The following is a 17,547-nucleotide window of genomic DNA, read 5'->3' as shown; positions in this document are numbered from 1 at the left end:
CCAACTGTTAAGATCTCTTTATATTTAATCTGCTTGGAAATATCAGACAGAATGTGGCAAAATAATACCAGATAAATTAATTATGGTTTAATGTGCAGGAGACCCGAGGTCTGTTATTCAGAAAATAGGTTATTACTGGTCCGAAAAGTTTTTTTTTTTTTTCTTTCTGTTTTTGTCAACTTGTAGTCAAGTTGAATGACTGTGTGGACTGTGGAGGCGCACTAATTGAAAATAAATGAGAAAACAGCGCTACTCTCTGGTCAAATGCAGTAGCCATGTGGTTTCTACAATCTCTCTCTCCCCCTCTCTATCTAAATTTAACATTTTTAATTCAAATTTTCATTATTTGCACAATTAGAATAGGCTATCTATTAGTCAGCTACTATCACAATTAAATTCATAAAAAAATCCAACAGCCAATAAATATGTCAACATAAGGATAATACTTTTACAATACTTTTTCCACAGCTTTATAATATCATGTAAATAAAAGCATTTTGTCCCTCTCTCCCCTTATGCGGCAACACTGTTACCATCATATACCCTCCTATTGAGTAAAGTGTCCCCTAAAAAAAGTTGTCTTATTGTCATCATCCTTTTAGTAAGTTTTTTAAACTACTTTATATTAGGCTATATAGCCATATAAATAATCTTAAATAATTTGCAACTGATAGCCTATAACTGAAAAGTGGATATTTTTGAAATTGCTAAATTTAATATTACATTTTCTAAGAAGCACCTTTAAGTTTCATAATCTTGTGCACAGGGCTTGCAATATCAAATTAACTTAAAACTTGTATGATAATGTTTAAAATGTCTTCTTGATAATGGGAATTACCTGACAGTCATCTCCATCCTCCCTCTCTCTCTTTCTCTCTCTCTCTCTCCCTCCCTCCTCCGTTTAACAGCATGTCAGAGCCTGTGGGATGGAGTTCCAGCACATTACTTTCCATCTGGATGCTGCTCTGAGCACCTTTAATGAAGACATCTGCATCTCTCCAAACTTCACAAGACTCCGGAGTGTCCAACAAACACCTCCAAAGCTCTTTTAAAAGTAACTTTGCCTAAAACACACAACCGAGGTCATCAAGAGAGATCTTTACACAGCCAAAGCATGAAGCTCCAATGCGTTTCTCTTCTTATCTGCGCTTTACTCATTGGCGAGTGCTGCGGATCTCGTCTGGACCGCTGGGTCAGAACTGGCCTTCAGTACCTAAAGCTCAACCTGTGCCGGAAGGTCTCCTTACCGGAGAGCGAGTGCAAGAAGATGTCCCACCTGCACCTGAGCGGGGTGGTCGTGTATGTGTCCGAGTCCGGCTCGGGGAAAGTGCTCGCGATCCTGCCGGATTCCTACTCGAGCGGTGCGCTGCAGTCCAAGCACATCGGCTTCTCGGCGGACGCGAGCGCGGATGATGTGAGCAGGACGAATGAAGAGTTGTACCCAGGCGCGAGCGCGCATGACGCCGTGCTGCTTCTGGACCCCAGTCCCGGAGAGAGTTTCGGACACCCGGTCGTTCTGTTCTATGTGGACTTCAACATAACCAAGAAGAAATGTGCTCATATGGACGGCATTTATCTGGGTGAGTGAACCGAATCTGATCTGTCAAACCTGAGATTTAAAATGATAAGTGCAGACATTTTGCTTTAGTGAATGAATTTACAAAAATTACCATGCTACAAGTTTTGCTTTATAGTTCTTAATACTGAACCCAATAAACGAACCAATTTATGCCCTATTTTCCCATGAGCACATATTTAACTCTCAGATGAAAGAACTCTCAGCCCAATGAAAGAAGATTCAAAACGGTTACAAGAGAGCGAAAAAATGTTCAGATAGCCTACTCAGTAAGACCCAACTTATTTTGACTCTGATATTGTCAGTGAAAAGAGATTATCGAGGAATAAATCCATAGTTCTTTTAAGTTTGTTTAGTTTAAATGTAACAATAGCCTACTTTGAAATCGAATTGAACAATTGAAGTAATGTGAATGGACTGGCCATCAGTGTGACCACTGACATGCTCACGTGTATTATGATGATTTATGAGACATAACACATTCATAATAGACCCAAATATGTTTTTACTGAACTCTGATACAGATATATATCACATATCATATTTTAAAGGGGCAAATTGGAATTAAACAGTTCTGGTCATGTGACTTTTCCCAGCCATGTACAAACATGGATAATGTCGACAACAAGTTTAGACCCTTCAAACCGAAAGTATGTTTTATGTTACCAGTGTGATTTAATGTGTTCCTATTTTGAGAGTTCCAAAAGATTATTTCTGTTTTAGTGCGCATTAGCTTCTATCAGGACACCTTACTAATTATAATGACATTATATGTCATTATAATCAATTACTATAATACCATAATAATGTGTATTTACAGCAGCTAAAACGGCACAAAATAATTACACATAAGTAGCATAAATTACACTGTAACAAATACTATAATGCATAATATTTATTTACATTTTATCCATTGAAATAAAACTCTTGGGATGGGCACTGAGGAACAGGAAAAACATCCCGCAGAAGTGAACAACAGTGAAGCATCACAGAAGCGTGCAGACACGCAAGGGTCTAGATCAGACTGGTAGTTGGGTAAAAGTCTTCCTCAGTGATTTCAATAGTGAATTATAAAAAGCCAGTTTAGATGTTTTTGCAACACTTCAGGGCATAAACAAAGGTGACATGAAGCTGTGTGAATTAGTCAGAGAGGTCTGCACGAGGACCCGCTCTTAGGAAGTCGGGCCACGGACCCCCTGGAGGGAAAGTGGAGGGCAGACGCACGACTGAGCCGAGAGTCATGCATTCACAATAAGAGTGGTCAATAATTCATTCCTGACTGAGAGTTCAGTTCTTAACACTGGGTTCAGAGCCCAGCTGTGCCCCCGGTTCTCTATAGTGAGGGGCACAAGTCAACCCATCGCTAAACTTGAACATTTGCGCCATCACTGCTGAAAGAGACAAGAAAAGTTGTTGTGATAAAAGCTTATTCTAATACATCTTGTTTGCTATACTCTTAAATAAAGGTTATTTATGGACATCAATGGTTCCATGAAGAACATTTAACATCCATTGAACCTTTCCTTTACACTAAAAGGGTCTTTATAGTGGGAAAAGGTTCTTTAGATTATTCAAATTTTCTTCACATTTAGGAAACAAATGGCTATTTTAAGAACTGTTCACTGAAAGGTTATTTGGGGAACTAAATTTGGTTCTTCTATGGCATCGCTGTTCAACTGACATCAACTGACTGTTTTAAAGTATTCAAGTAAGTATCAGATTGTCTTAAAGTCTCACATTGGCAGCTGATGTGCTAATAAAATCCAGAACAAAGTTATTTCATTTCAATATGATTTCATATGGGCTGCATCTGAAGCTGAAACACTATGCTGGAGGGTAGGAATCAAGAGATATCCATTTCCATTACCCTGGCTTCTTAGATGTCATCATCTGGTGAATGTTTGAAGGCAACATAGATGTGTCCCTCACTGGCTATGATATCCCATAGTCCTCTGTGTTTGGTTAGGCCAATTGTGGAAAAATAAAAATTGCAAATCAGTGTTGAAAAAAGTACATTTATTTACAAATGATATTTTCATCAAATTATCATTCATCCTACTGTACAAAAGTTTGGGGTCTTTAAGATTTTTAAATGTTTGAGAAAAGTCTCTTTTGCTTACCAGGTCTGCATTTGTTTAATCTAAAATACAGCAAAACAGTAATATTGTGAACATGATCCTTCAGAAATCATTCTAACATGCTGATTTGGTGCTCAAGATGCATTTCTTATTATTATCAATGTTGAAAACAGTTGCGCTGCTTAACCGTTTTGTGGAACGTCTCCGATGAGTCTGCCTTAAGCATTGGACACAGCCGTGGCAATTATGTAAATATATTTAAATAAACTCCCATTTAAAGACAATTCATGAAGACTAAGCACACATGTTGTCCTCAAGCCTTCCTCAAATGAAATAGTTTCGAGAAATATATTTGGTAACTGAAGACAAAATGAAGCTCAGGAAGGGCTATAATGAGCAGACACATTAGAAATGATAAACAAAAAATGCTCTGATCTCAAGGCTTGTGTGACTCATTTCAAGTCTGGAATCGTTTTTAAGTCTCGCTGTGTCCAAGCTTGACCATCTCATCTGAAGATGTGGTGATAATCAGAGACTGAAATGAAAAGCTGGGTTTAGTTCTGGCCACATTTAAAATCATCCCAAGTCTCTCTGTGTTTTTGTAATGGGCCTCCGGATGCAACTGACCACAGAGAGAGACTCATTAGAGCTACCGATGCTCTCTTACCCCACATTCCCAAATCACTGGCCAGCCAAGGAAACCTTTCATTATGAGAGGCAATTTTAGTTGTTAAGTGAAATGGATTTATAATGGCTTGTGATTACACCTCCTGCACCGCTGTCTAATTCAGGCTTCCTCAGCGTGAAACTGATAAAAATTGCTTGGCGTCAATAGCCAAAGTGCGGCATGTGTTTGGAGATATTTTGGAGTTATGGCAGATTACTGAAGGAATGCAAGCTGCTCTGCCCAGACTGATGCTATGCCTGTTTAAAAGTCATTATTACTGCTTTTTCTGAAAGGACAGTTTCTCTTTGTCACTTTCTCAGGGTAGAAATTAGCATTGCAGGCAGCTCTTTCTTATTAAAGACAGGTGGACGATCACATGACAGCGGCGGAGCAATAAACCCTGGACAAATGACGCTGAATATTCCCATTTATCCAGGTCATGGGGTTTTCACACAAACATCACGCACATATTGACACCGGCCTGTTCTTGAATGATCACCAGGCAATAAAACGAAAACATCCCTCATTATCAGGGATTGTTGCTTGGATGAATGTTTCAATAAACAACTATAACTATCTAGGGCCAGGTTTTTTTTTTTTTTTTAGTTTTAGATGCTACGGACCCCCAAATATGATCATCCTAGTGTGAGGGACCTCTGTCCTAAAATTTAAAAGGCATATATCTTTTATAAACACCCAATTTATACACTGAAAATCAATATTAAAAATCTAAAATGACTTTTTTAATTGATTTTTTAAATAGAATTTCTCTAGGCTTTTCCACAGACATCCCTTGCGGCCCCTGGGGGTCTCCGGAGCCGCTGATTGTATTTGTACATTAACTGTTTTATTCAATATATATATATATATATATATATATATATACAGGGGAGGAATGCTTGACGATGGCTGTGAAAACACGCTGCCAGAACCAGCTGAAGCGGAGGAGGAGTCGTAGCGATCGCATGGCGAGCCGAGCGAGGGCCCGCAGGAGTACGGTGGCCAGACCCAGCCGTGTGGAGCACAGCAGCGGACTCTGTGAGATTCACTTTCTCCCTCTGGTTGTGGGAGTGAAAGACAGCAACCGAACACAACGCCTGCGCTGTGTAGGTGAGTCAGCAAATTGTGAAGTCGAACAGGTTTAATTATCTCTGGAAGGTCAATGACAGACTCTAAAAAGGAGCGAGCAATGGAAGCACTTGGTTGCTTTTAATTTCAAGGTGACGTAGTTACATACTTACTCAAATAAGTACTGAGAAATATTAATTAACTACATGTACTTACTATAGAGTTACGGTTAGGGTTTGGTTTAGGGTTAATTACTTTGTAATTATTCATAATTTACTGTTATTACTTTAGTAAGTACATGTAACTACGTCACCTTAAAATAAAGTGTTACCAAAAATGTTTGCTGTTGCTGTCATATAGTTCAATGTACACTGTAAAAAATTATTATTATATGACCAATAAGTTATGACAACATGTTTTTATTAAAATAAGTTAAGCAATTTTCAGCTTTTTAAAAAAAGTTTAAGATTAAATTCATTTTTAAAGTCATGTAATATAAGTTTAAATGACTTAAACATCCAAGTTGATTGTACTTGAAAATTTAAGGCAGCAACTTTTTTTTTTTTTAAAGTGGTATAGGAGAGTTGAATAAATGTTTTAACAATGTTCAGGCATTTTCATCACAACTGTTACTTGTTATATTGTGGTTTCATCTATTGATCGCTCAAATTACACAGATTCATTTTGGCGTTAATAGTGTTGCAATAAAACAAAGTGGTGAATTTGTGTAATCCTGAGAAATCTGCATGTGGAAATCCTGCACCCTCACTCAAAATTCCCAATTGCACAGATTCCTATAGAAATGACTCAATTTCAACCGCAAACATTTGCTGAATGGTAAATGTGACCGCACCTTAAACGACAGTCTAATATTTAGTGTTAACCATGTCATGTTTGGGTTTGAAAATGACAAAAATGAAGTCACCCTGAAATTCTTCTCTCCTACTTTTTGATCCTGCTCACTTGAAACCTAAAGCTAAGTGATGTGGTTGTTGCTGTAGATCACCCAGACTTTGCCAGATGCCCACAGCCTTTGCCACTGACCAGCCCCAGCGTGCCCATCTCCAGCTGCGAGCTCAATAAAAACACCCGGCGGTGCCATCAGCAACGCCTGGCCACACACCTGTCCTGCCGCCTCTACCAGACCTGTGATCATGCAGTTCTCTTGTCAGGTACAAAAACACAGACTCAAAGAACTCGTTTGTATGATCTGACCCTAGATCCGCTTATTGATGTTTGAAATGCTGCATGGACGAATACTTGGACTTATCAGCTGTCTCAGGAATGCAGCTCTTTTTTTTACGTAACCTTTGACCCGTGCACGTGCAGGTGGCTGGCAGGAGCAGATAACATACCAGCGGCATGCGCAGAACCTGCAGCTCTTCTACCAGATGCTGAGGAACAACGGCTTCCATAAGGACCACATAAAGACGTTCTTTGCTGGGAACGGACAGGTAGCAGGTCAGAGGACATTTCAAGACATTTCAGTTTTTATTGAGGTATGCTTTACATTCAGGTTCAGTAATTGCCTTGATTTCCACAGCTAAAGAGACAGAGGGGATGTATCCAGCCACAGAGAAAGAGGTGATCAGGAATCACATTTCCTACATCTGCCGAAAGCAGCACTGCGTGGATTCCCTGGTTCTGTACTTGAACAGCCCCACACGCAACGACGGCACCATGCTGCTTTGGGACCGCAATAACAACGGCATTGTGAGTGTGTGCGTCTGATCAGACATTCCGATGGTCATGTATTGTAGTATAACTAGTATTGCATCGGGACTGGATACACTTAAGTTAATGTTCGGACTTCTAGTGTCACAAAAAACATGAACAATCACTACAGAACACAACAATATCTGCCCAATTTTTAGAGTGGCCTCGGTTCCCAAAGTATTTTTCTCTTTTTATTAGAAATGACAATTAGAAAAGTGATATAAAAACTAGAAAGAAAGAGTTGTATGAGGCAACAAACTACTCATCCCATGAAGCATTTTGAATGATGTAATCAAGTCAAAAGCAATGATATAATAAAAAAAACCTATCAAAACTTTAGAATTATACAAATACACAGATATATACAGTACAGTTGAGTTTTTCTTGACAGAAATTAATACGTTTATTTGGCAAGGATGCATTAAATTGATCAAAAGTGACGTGAAAAGAAGTTTTTTCTTTTATATTGTTACAAAATATCTCCATTTCAAATAAATGCTGTTCTTAAGAAATGTTTCTTGAGCAGCAATTCAGCATATTAGAATGATTTCTGAAAGATCACGTGACACTGAAGACTGGAGTAATTATGCTGAAGCTTTGCCATCACAGGAATAAATTAAATTAAATTAAAATAAAATAAATTAAAAATAAAATTGTAGATTGAATAGATCAAATCAGATTGTGTCATTTGATAAGTGCTTGGAAGGAAGAGAACTTTTGGCACAAATTCCATGTCTGCAGGAACAGCAGCTTCTCTGAACACAGGATTTCTTTCTTTATGACTACGATTAGTGTAGTTCTTCACTCAGAATGAAGCCATTTAACACAACTGTTTAAAAAGAAAATTGAAATCACACTGATTTACGGCTTTCTACAGAAGCATACATTGTCACTTAATCTCGGACATCACAGTATGTCTGTTTTTAATGGTCTATTCGTTATCGTTCCAATAATTATTATTTTTTTAACATTTATTTCTATTTCTAATGGAGGAGATTTCTATTTTATTTCTAATTCTATTTTTTTTTTTTTTTACTTTCAGAACCTCACCGTTGAGCTCTGAAGTGGTTTAAACCCTGTTTAAAACAAACAAAAAGAAATTCTTAGCTCAGTGGATTTCTTAAAACAGGATTGTATTTTCACAGTCAGGGCTACTATGTTATTCTGAAGGTGCTGAGGTAGATTTGTTTTAAATGTGGGGTTCCTGGAAGCACATAGAGGACAGATGAATAAGAAGAGTTTAGGAATCTCTTATCTTCCCGTAAATTAATCCAACGTGTTTCCCCAAGCCCACCACTTCAAAGTGCCCACTAACCAAAGGATAAAAGTATTACGCTATGGAAGATGACTTCTGGTTGACTCTCATCCGTTCATTTGGTCTCATTTCTCGGAAGGGATGAATATGCAGACACTCTGAACTTTGGTGGTTCTTGTGTTACGAGTATTTTTAGTGCTGCTAATGAGAACGCCACCTGTGCAGCAAACATCCAAGAAGGGGATGCTTTATCAAACCTTATTCCCTTAATGCACATGACATCCCAGAGCAGACTCCTCACTTAACAAGAAAGATGAGAGAGATTAGATCGAATTTCATAGAGAAATATGGCACAATCTTAAATCCCCAATCTTATTACTAAACACAGACAGGTCCTTTTATCAACTCACAATAGATCAGCCATCCACATCATGCCTCTTTCATCTATCATTAATACAATCATTCCAGAAACTGTGCGCACGTTTAATTATATTGCTTTTTTAAAGTACTCTCATGTTGCTTCACCAAAATCCCACAATCCTTTGCAAAAAGGTGGTCAGTAATCCCGGCCATATGTTTAGAGTAGGGCAAACAGAAGGGAGCAGACTGCACAGTAAAGCCCACCCTTCCATGACAATAGGGACAGCCTCTCTAGGGACAAAGGCAACAACCTGATCCCCAGACAGGGATGTAGTGACAAAGGGGGGGCTTGAGAGACAAGGACCACACAGGATCAGGGCCACCAGACGCTCGGCTTCCCACAGGAAAGCTGCTCATTTCTTCTTAAAGTAGAAAGAGTTCGACAAACTGTTCATTTCAACAACTGCCATTAGCATGAATGTCAGGACAAATGAATGTCAGCTTGAAGTTCCTTACAGTCGTTTTAGTGATAAAACTGAAAAACTAATTAAGAGAAAACTGAAGATAAGGGGGAAAATATAAAAATATAATTATTTTATTGAAAAAGTTGTGCTTAAGAACAACCCTTACCCATTATAAAATCAATGTAATGTACAGACTTTCATGGATTGCTGCTTTAATAAATTGCATTATAAGGGAAACTATCCCTATAAACTATCTATATATGTTTGCTTTTTTCTCCAGGCAGATCTGAAGGAGCGTTACTCCGTGGGGGAACTGTTGGCAGATCTAGCCGGATGCAAGGCCAGGCGGGTGCTGCTCTTTGTGGAGCAGAGCTACAGTGGGGCCCTCAGCAAGAGACTGATGGGATCTCTCAAACACGTCAATGTCGTGCTGCTCAACGGGCTGCCCTGGGTGCAAACAGCTGAGTTCTGGTCCTCTCTGCACCCATCTGACTGCCTCATAGACCACCTCAGTAAGGTGAGACTTTAGAAGCCTTTACACAGCCATACCTTATGAATCTGGGCTGTATTGTACAAAAAAGGTATTCACCTTATTTTTAATGTAAAAGCGGGTGCGACCATTTGTAACTTGAATGCGTCTTGCTTCCGGGATCATCCGCATCCAGTTATTTTAGCTGTACAAAAACAGTCCGTTATGCTTCTTGATATAGTATTTATTAATAATCGTAGTTTTACAATTTACTGCACTGTTAATGAAAGGGCAAACATGATCAAACAATGAACATATCTATGTTTATTAACTAACGATAAAGATTAATATTAAATGAATGGCTCACTGTTGAATTAACATTAACTGATTGGAACTTATTGTAACGCATTACTGAAATTCCTACAGCTGCTCTTTTCTTTGTGAACAGTGAAAGGGGATAGAGACTGTCAAACTCCAAAATGACAAAGTAGTTCTACGTTTATGATGACCTACATCCTACAACTCATGTACTTTATTCTGCTAAGTCTTATCAAACATGTTCTGTGGAACAGACCCAAATCCAAAAAGTCATTTCTAACTGAAATATGGTCACAAGACAAATGGTTTGGCGTCGATGTGTTATTCTTGTAGTCGAGGCAACTTTTAGATTTCGGTTCTTCTGTGGAACAACAACTCATATTTCTGTCTGTTTTCCACACAAAGCTATCTTATGACTTGAAAGGGCTGGAGACTTTAAATTGGTTCTCTCTTCGCTTAATCCATCACTAGAGTTCTGTGACGTCCCAACTGCGTGATGCTGCTCTGGGTCTGGTGAACGTGACTCTGGCCGGTGCTCCGTGTAACTCCACCCCACCCCTCACCGAGGCCGAGATGAGGAAGGAGTACATGGGCTGCCAGAATCTGCCTACAGCTCTGTGGTACCAAAAACGGCCCAAGACCGACAACAGCAACTGACCGCTTCCAGGACGCTTCCTGACAACTCTACTGTTTCCAATACATAATTCGGACACTCCAGTGGAGTACTTCCATGGAAAACAAGTACCAACGAGTAGTCCTAGATGTATGATTTTGTATAATGCACAAACTTCAAATCCATGACCAGCCCTTTCCTCTCACAAACACACACACACACAAGATCTACCTGTGTGTTCGCACTTAATTCACCTCGATGATGCACATAGACCCTGACAAGCTGTTGAGGAACGGAGACTGCATAATGTGTGCTTAAGAAGAGACGGCAATGCAGGACAGAGAGAGAGAAAGCGTCTGACATGTCCTCACTGTGAACCTCAGTTCCGCCGCTTGCCGCTCCCATAGAAGGCGTCCCGTGGGGAGCGTCCCATGCAAACTTCTCCTCTCTCCGCCTGCCGCGGGGGTTCAGCGCAGGGGCATCCGCGCTCCTTTACCAGAGTGCTCTTCCGTGGGTCATCGCACAGGGCGCGCCTGGAACTGAACAATGGTGACAAGGCCACTCTGAAACACACCTCGCACTCACTTGAACATTTCAGGACAAATCTCCTTGTCCCTCCTTCAGCTCAATTAGGGACAGGGCGGTCCAGCATGATTTAGTAATGAGAAATGTTCCCTCACCACGTCTGGACCCTAGCAGACACTGGGCTCTGCAAGCATGTATTTAAGTCAGACCTCTTATTCCACGCTGAACTAACCACTCTGTCCACAGTATTACCTTATCGCCGCAAACATTTAAACGCCAACCAATGATAATGTTGACAGTGACGAGAAGGTATTTCAGGCTCCACGCCAGCTCCTGTGGGAATTCATACACATTCTTTAGAAATTACATACAGTAGGACGACATTTTTCCGCAGTGCATCTACTCTCTTCAGAAACATACACCAACATTTTAAAAGTTTGGGGTCGTTTTTGAAAGAAGTCTCTTATGCTCAACAAGGCTGCATTGATTTGGTCAAATATACCCTATAAATGGTTAAATTGTTAAATATTACAATTTAAAAACAAATCTCTTTATTTATTTTCATCCTTCAGAAATCATTCTAATATGCTGATTTGGTGCTCAAGAAACATTTATTATTATTAATGTTGAGAACAGTTTAAATAGAATAGCATTCATTTGAAGTCACATTATAAATGCCTCTAACTTTTGATCAATATATGTATCCTTACTGAATAAAATTAGTACTTTCTTTAAAAAACAAAACAAAAACAAAAAACACGTACTAACCCCAAACTTTTCAACCGACCTCCACATGGACTCTACTTCCTTCTAGCTTTCCCCATTATATTGATGTGAGCGGGTCAAAGCCCCATCAAACCTCAGTGCATTGTAGTCAATCATTAATTCTACGTCTAAGCCTAAATCATTACAGATAAATATCTGTTTTTGTATAGTTCAGAAATGTGTTATCCTGTAAATATTTCTGTCATGTTCTACTTAATGAATGAATTTTAATGTCAATTGTCTTAAAGGAATATACATGTACTTGTTTGTGTTAAACTGTAGCTGGAGTGAAAAGATGTAAATACTCTAAATAAATTAACTTTTGTACATAGTCAGGGTTGTATTTATTTACAAACTTTTGTTTTAAAATGATGTACTTGACCAACTTGTGCACAATCCACATAAAAAATAAAATAAAAAAACACAAAAAAATTCAGCTTTTGTTTTCATGAAATGCAGCAGCAAAAACGATTAGAGGGTATCTTCAGGCTACAGAGTCAGACTATTCTTTGATTTCCTGAATATTTCCATGGTTCATGTTAGTCCCTTAAATATCTTTCACCTTTAGAAAAGCAATTTAAAAATAGTTCAGAATTCAATTCTTTATAAAATTCAATACTTTAAAAAAAAAATTACTTTTCCAAATAATATGGAACGACACCAAAACGAAAAGTTTCACTGTATGTCAAACATACCCCAAAAATGAATATTCTGTAATTTACTCACCCTCAAGTTGTTCCAAACCTTTATGAGTTTCTTTGATCTGTTAAATACAAAAGAAGATATTTTGAAGAATATGGGTAACCAGAGAGTCGACTCTAGCCATTGACTTCCATAGTATTTTTTCCTACTATAGAATTCAATGGCTACCGTGTCAACTGTCTGATTGCCAGATTTCTTCAAAATATCTTCTTTTGTGTTCAACAGATCAAAGAAACTCATAAAAGTTTGGAACAACTTGAGGGTGAGTAAATTATGACAGAATTTTCATTTTTGGGTGAACTATCCCTTTATGTTCAGCATGTCATTAATATTGAAATACTGGTTTAATGTACAGTAGATGAGTATTTTCCATAAAAAATTTAAGATATAAAAATTAAATCTTAAACTATAAATGTGAACAACAGAGATATGATAGATCTTTGGACTTTATCAAGTGTAAAGAGGAATACATTGTTTATTTGGTTTGGTAAAGCATCCACACTTTGGTGAAAGTTTTTGACCCTGAGCATGTTACCTACAATTCCCAAATTTAGAAATTCCTATATTCATAAAAATAGAGATACTTCCATTCCAGTCTACTGTGATGAATAAGAGTGTAAACAAAGTAAGTGATATAAAAACACAATGTAACAGAAATGACTGAATATAGTCACCACATGACAGTATTTTTATACTACTGCTGTTTCCTAAACATTAAAGGGATACTACACCAAAAAAAAAAAAATATATTATTATCATTTACCTCTATGACTTTCTTCTGTGGGAAATAAAAGGAGATATTTTGAGAAATGTCTTTTTTTCTCTCCATACAATGAAAGTCAATAAGGACCAAACGGTCTAGTTACCATCATTCTTCAAAATATTGTCTTCATTTTCCACAGAAGTCATACAGATTGGAATGACATGAGGGTGAGTAAATGACGACAGACATTTCTTTTTGGGTGAACTATCCCTTTAACATATCTAGAGGTACTCGATGATTGGTTGATCTTTAAGCAGACCTATGTAATTGTTCCCTGAGAAACACTCTTCGTAGTTCATTACTTCTGTGCAGTCTGGTGCCCCTCTGTCTGAGATGAAGTTTAGAGCTCAGTGGGCTCTTTTACCATTTTTCCTGATTGATTTCACCCATCATCATTCATCATCGCTGCTCCATCAGCTTCAGTTGCTCTGCTATGGCTCCTGCGGTTGTTCGTCTGTGGAGACCTCTGACTCTGGGGTTTGCTGCTGTTTTAACCACATAGCTGCGTACAGTCCCCCCATGGCCAGCAGCTCCTCATGCCTACAGACAGAGAGCAGTCAGAGACATTAGCAGAAAGACCACAAGAGGAATTGCAACATTAAATATGGTGGCTGTAGAGTCCAAAACACACTGCACCGACAGACGTCGACTAGCGGCAACAGACATTTCATTGGGTTTTGCTGGATCAGTGTGTCTGTTGATGTAGGTTTTCGCCAATTGAACATGTAGAATCTGCATTTGTCAGGTCGTGGAATGTCTCGAAATGATGTTTTATTAACAAAGTTCGGGAGAAGCACGTTCAGATAATTAACACGGGTGGAGAGCACTCAGCAATCATGATTAAAATTTTTCATTAACAAAGTTCGGGAGAAGCACGTTCAGATAATTAACACGGGTGGAGAGCACTCAGCAATCATGATTAAAACGTGAACATATAGACTCAGCAGTCTCACTTCATTTCTCTGACAGTTTAGCAGCGTCCCTCCACCACCCCTTCTCCACTCTTCTAGTCCTAAACCACTTACATACGGGGGGAGTACTCTGGGTTCGGGCCGAATTCCGAGCTCGGAGCCCTCCCCCCGGACAGCACGCCAAATACGCATTATACTTTATTCCCTTTAATTGTATGTAAGTGTGAACTCGTGAAAGTGTTGGTCAGTGTTAGTCGGTAGAATGGCAATTGGTCCTACGCCTTGAAAGCTACACCTTTCAGTTTTTATAAAAAAAGAAAGGGAGTTAAACTGCCAACAGTTTTTGATATTTCTGACATTGCCAATTAAAATAGGAGATTTGCTTGACTGTAAACTAGACAGAAAACAGCAGCCCAGGGCATTGTAAAGATGGCTGCCAAAGTGGACTGGCTCGTCTAAAAAGGACTTTAGAGCAGTTTAACTTCACAGGGGGCCGGGGAAGCCAAATGAAAGCTTTCCTCTGGCTCCAGAAATCACTTAAGGGCAAGGAAACTCTCAGGACCATCTCCATTCTCTTTCTTTTCTTTGATTGCTAAAACAGAGAGTTAGGAGGGTCGGTCCAGGGTCAAGTTTGTTGAGGCATCAATTACTTGGAAGTATGACATCAAAAGTGAAGCAGACACAATATGGGGCACTGAACTCTGGGAATTAGAGTGTGGAATATGTTCTCATCATAATGGAAGGTCACACCAGAAGTTTTAAACAGATACCAGGAAGCATTCTGTAACAGCCGCAAAAGCAGATTATTCCCTGTAAAACATGGCCAATTCTTATTCTCCTGGATCCCCACACCTTTTGGTAATTTTGTTTTACCAATATATTGCACTTAAAAACATAACATATAATATAATACATGTCTGAATATTTATTTTCGGAGCATAATGTAACTAGAATTAGTCATTAAAAAAATGTAAATGACTTTTCCAGGCCTGAAAAAAAAATCCCTCTAAAAATTCCCTGACACTTCCAGCTTTTCAATGACCATGTGAACCCAACATCCACCATCCTTGTCAAACCTTTTCCCAGAGATTTCCCAGACCACAGACGTCTCTTTTCAGGAAGCAGCCTGTTAAGGGGCAGCACAAGGTGTATCTATTAATTCCTCTATTCTAAAAGCATTAACCCTTCACCTCCCTGAATGGACATTCCCACCTCGCTCCGTCCCTGTGAACGTGTGTATTCCGATACGCTGGTCCTGTGGGTTAAAAGCCTGCGTGGGTCATGTTTACATCGCAGTGTCAGTCAGGGCTGAATGTGCGAGGTGTGGAGTTACATCCCTGACGGCTGTGTGTGTCTTGAGGCCGCTCTGTTGGCTGTAGCTCATATATCAAAGGGCAGAAGTGAAGGACAGTGAGCACAGGGTTAACATCGGGGCTGAACGGCCAGGATGAATGGAGAAGTCCATTAGTGGGATGCTCTGTGTGTGTGCGTCAGGTTTAAAAGGAAGAACTCTCTATGTGTGCGTGTACCACCTGAGGGCCTGCAGCGAGACAGGACACAGCGATCGGGCAGGGCGTGGACCCGCTCGGACACTGAGAGACTATATCCTGTCTCTGGGAAGATGAGGATACACTCAGACGGCCCTCAGGTTAAGACTACAGATTGACTGATAACAAGAACAGCGCCTCTGGGACACACTCACACACAGATCTTAGGTTTCCCAAGGATGAAGAAGACCCTGTCTGTCCCAACACGTCTTCTATGGTTCACTCTCCACTGAACCAAAGGAATTTTACTCAATCAGGACAGAGAGGGTGTCACATTTCCTCTTTTATACCGCCTGGGATCTGGCCATTCAGAGGCCAAGCAGGGTGTGTCGTTTGAATCTTTACAGTAGGTTTGACTCTCAGAAGGACAAATGCACACATACACACTCTACTGACCTTCCTCGTTCTGCTATCCGCCCGTCTTGAAGGACGAGGATCTGATCGGAGCTGATGATGGTGGATAATCTGAAAATACAAATTAATGTTACTGGATTAAATAAAGAAAACTAAATCAATCTAACATTCAAAGTTAATCTTAAAAACACCAAATCTAATAACAGTTAAATGTATTATTTTGCAAACCTCCATACTTTTCCATACTGTACATCATAATGTTGTGATTTCTAAATTCACTGTTAGCATTTAAAAAATGTTTTATTTTTTATATATTTACAAAAAAATGATAGAAATTAAATATTGACTGATTATCGGTTATTAGCCTATATCTGAAAATACATTTTAGCTTATTGGTATCAAACAGAATGTTAATATTAGTACATTCCTAATTAATATGTCATTTTGCAAACAAAATATTGAGCTAATAGTTGATAGCAACGAGTCAAATGGTGAACTAACATCCCCAAAAGGAATAGCAAAAAAAATAAAAAAATTCATCCAGGTTTCCTGAAAACGATCTTCAGGCCATGACACGCCAAGCCAACAGAAGGCCAATGACACGTTGCCATTGTCAGACTCGTTCTGTGGTGTGTTCTGCACCACTGGCACTAACTGGCACTCTGTTTGTGTTTTTTTTTTTGGCCAAATGAGCATGCTGAATTGGTCAGTGAGAGTTCACTCTGATTGGCCGTTCAGCTTAGCAAACTAGTGCATGAGAAGAAAAACAGAAGTGACGAAAGCAAATGGTGAGCAAGATTGGTGTGAAAAAGGGCCTGTCCTAATACTCACACTTTCAGCACTTTGACCACTTATCTACTAACAGGGATTGGACAATGAAACTGAAACATTTGGTTTTAGATCACAATAATTTATCAGTATGGTGTCGAGCCTATTTTTGTGGCCAATACAACATGAACTCGTCTTGGGAATGACAGATACAAGTTCTTGACAGTGGCCAGAGGGAATTTGAGCCATTGAACAGTGGCCTGGTCCCTGGCCAGATGCTGGAGGAGGAAAACATTTTTTGTTTTTTGAGGACTTGCTCCTCCAAAATACCCCAAAGTGGCTCAAAATATTTAGATCTGGTGACTGTGCAGGCCATGGGAGATGTTCAACTTCGCTTTCATGTTCATCAAAAAGTCTTGATGTGTGTATTGGTTCATTATCATGCTGTTACATGGCACCCCCTTCAGGGTCCAATGTTTGAACCATTAGGTGCACATGGTCCTCCTGAATGGTTTGGTAGTCCTTGGCAGTGACGCACGCAACAAGCACATTAGGGAATGTCATAATATTGCAGCCCAAACCATCACTGATCCACCCCTATGCTTCACTCTGGGCAATGCATGTTTCA

General features: G+C 39.3%; 2 protein-coding genes and 1 long non-coding RNA gene across 3 annotated transcripts in view; 2 read left to right on the top strand and 1 right to left on the bottom strand.

The window, feature by feature from the left end:
* The first annotated feature begins 915 nt into the window (after positions 1-915).
* Positions 916-11,514, top strand: si:ch211-67e16.11 (uncharacterized). Its single transcript, XM_056251666.1, has 7 exons — positions 916-1,580; positions 5,210-5,431; positions 6,391-6,561; positions 6,719-6,850; positions 6,933-7,102; positions 9,465-9,701; positions 10,443-11,514. Exons 1-7 carry the CDS (start codon positions 1,115-1,117, stop codon positions 10,626-10,628), a joined length of 1,584 nt encoding a protein of 527 aa, XP_056107641.1. The 5' UTR covers positions 916-1,114; the 3' UTR covers positions 10,629-11,514.
* Positions 11,515-12,970: 1,456 nt separating this feature from the next.
* Positions 12,971-13,321, top strand: LOC130085740 (uncharacterized). Its single transcript, XR_008807165.1, has 2 exons — positions 12,971-13,106; positions 13,155-13,321. It is a non-coding gene; the product is annotated as an uncharacterized LOC130085740 (long non-coding RNA).
* A 186-nt stretch (positions 13,322-13,507) lies between these two features.
* The window catches only part of abcb6b (ATP-binding cassette, sub-family B (MDR/TAP), member 6b), a 29,821-nt gene continuing 25,781 nt past the window's right edge, over positions 13,508-17,547 (bottom strand). The window contains exons 17-18 of the mRNA XM_056251665.1: positions 16,194-16,262; positions 13,508-13,879 (exon numbers count right to left, since the gene is read on the bottom strand). Of these exons, the coding sequence (XP_056107640.1) occupies positions 13,771-13,879; positions 16,194-16,262 (178 nt within the window). The 3' untranslated portion in view covers positions 13,508-13,770. The remainder of the gene's footprint in view (positions 13,880-16,193; positions 16,263-17,547) is intronic.

Source organism: Rhinichthys klamathensis, unplaced genomic scaffold (assembly GCF_029890125.1).
Source record: "Rhinichthys klamathensis goyatoka isolate OS25496 unplaced genomic scaffold, OSU_Roscu_1.1 h1tg000088l_1, whole genome shotgun sequence".
NCBI lineage: Eukaryota > Metazoa > Chordata > Actinopteri > Cypriniformes > Leuciscidae > Rhinichthys > Rhinichthys klamathensis.
The sequence above is the reverse complement of the archived record's forward strand: the minus strand, read 5'-3'. Positions and strand labels throughout refer to the sequence as shown.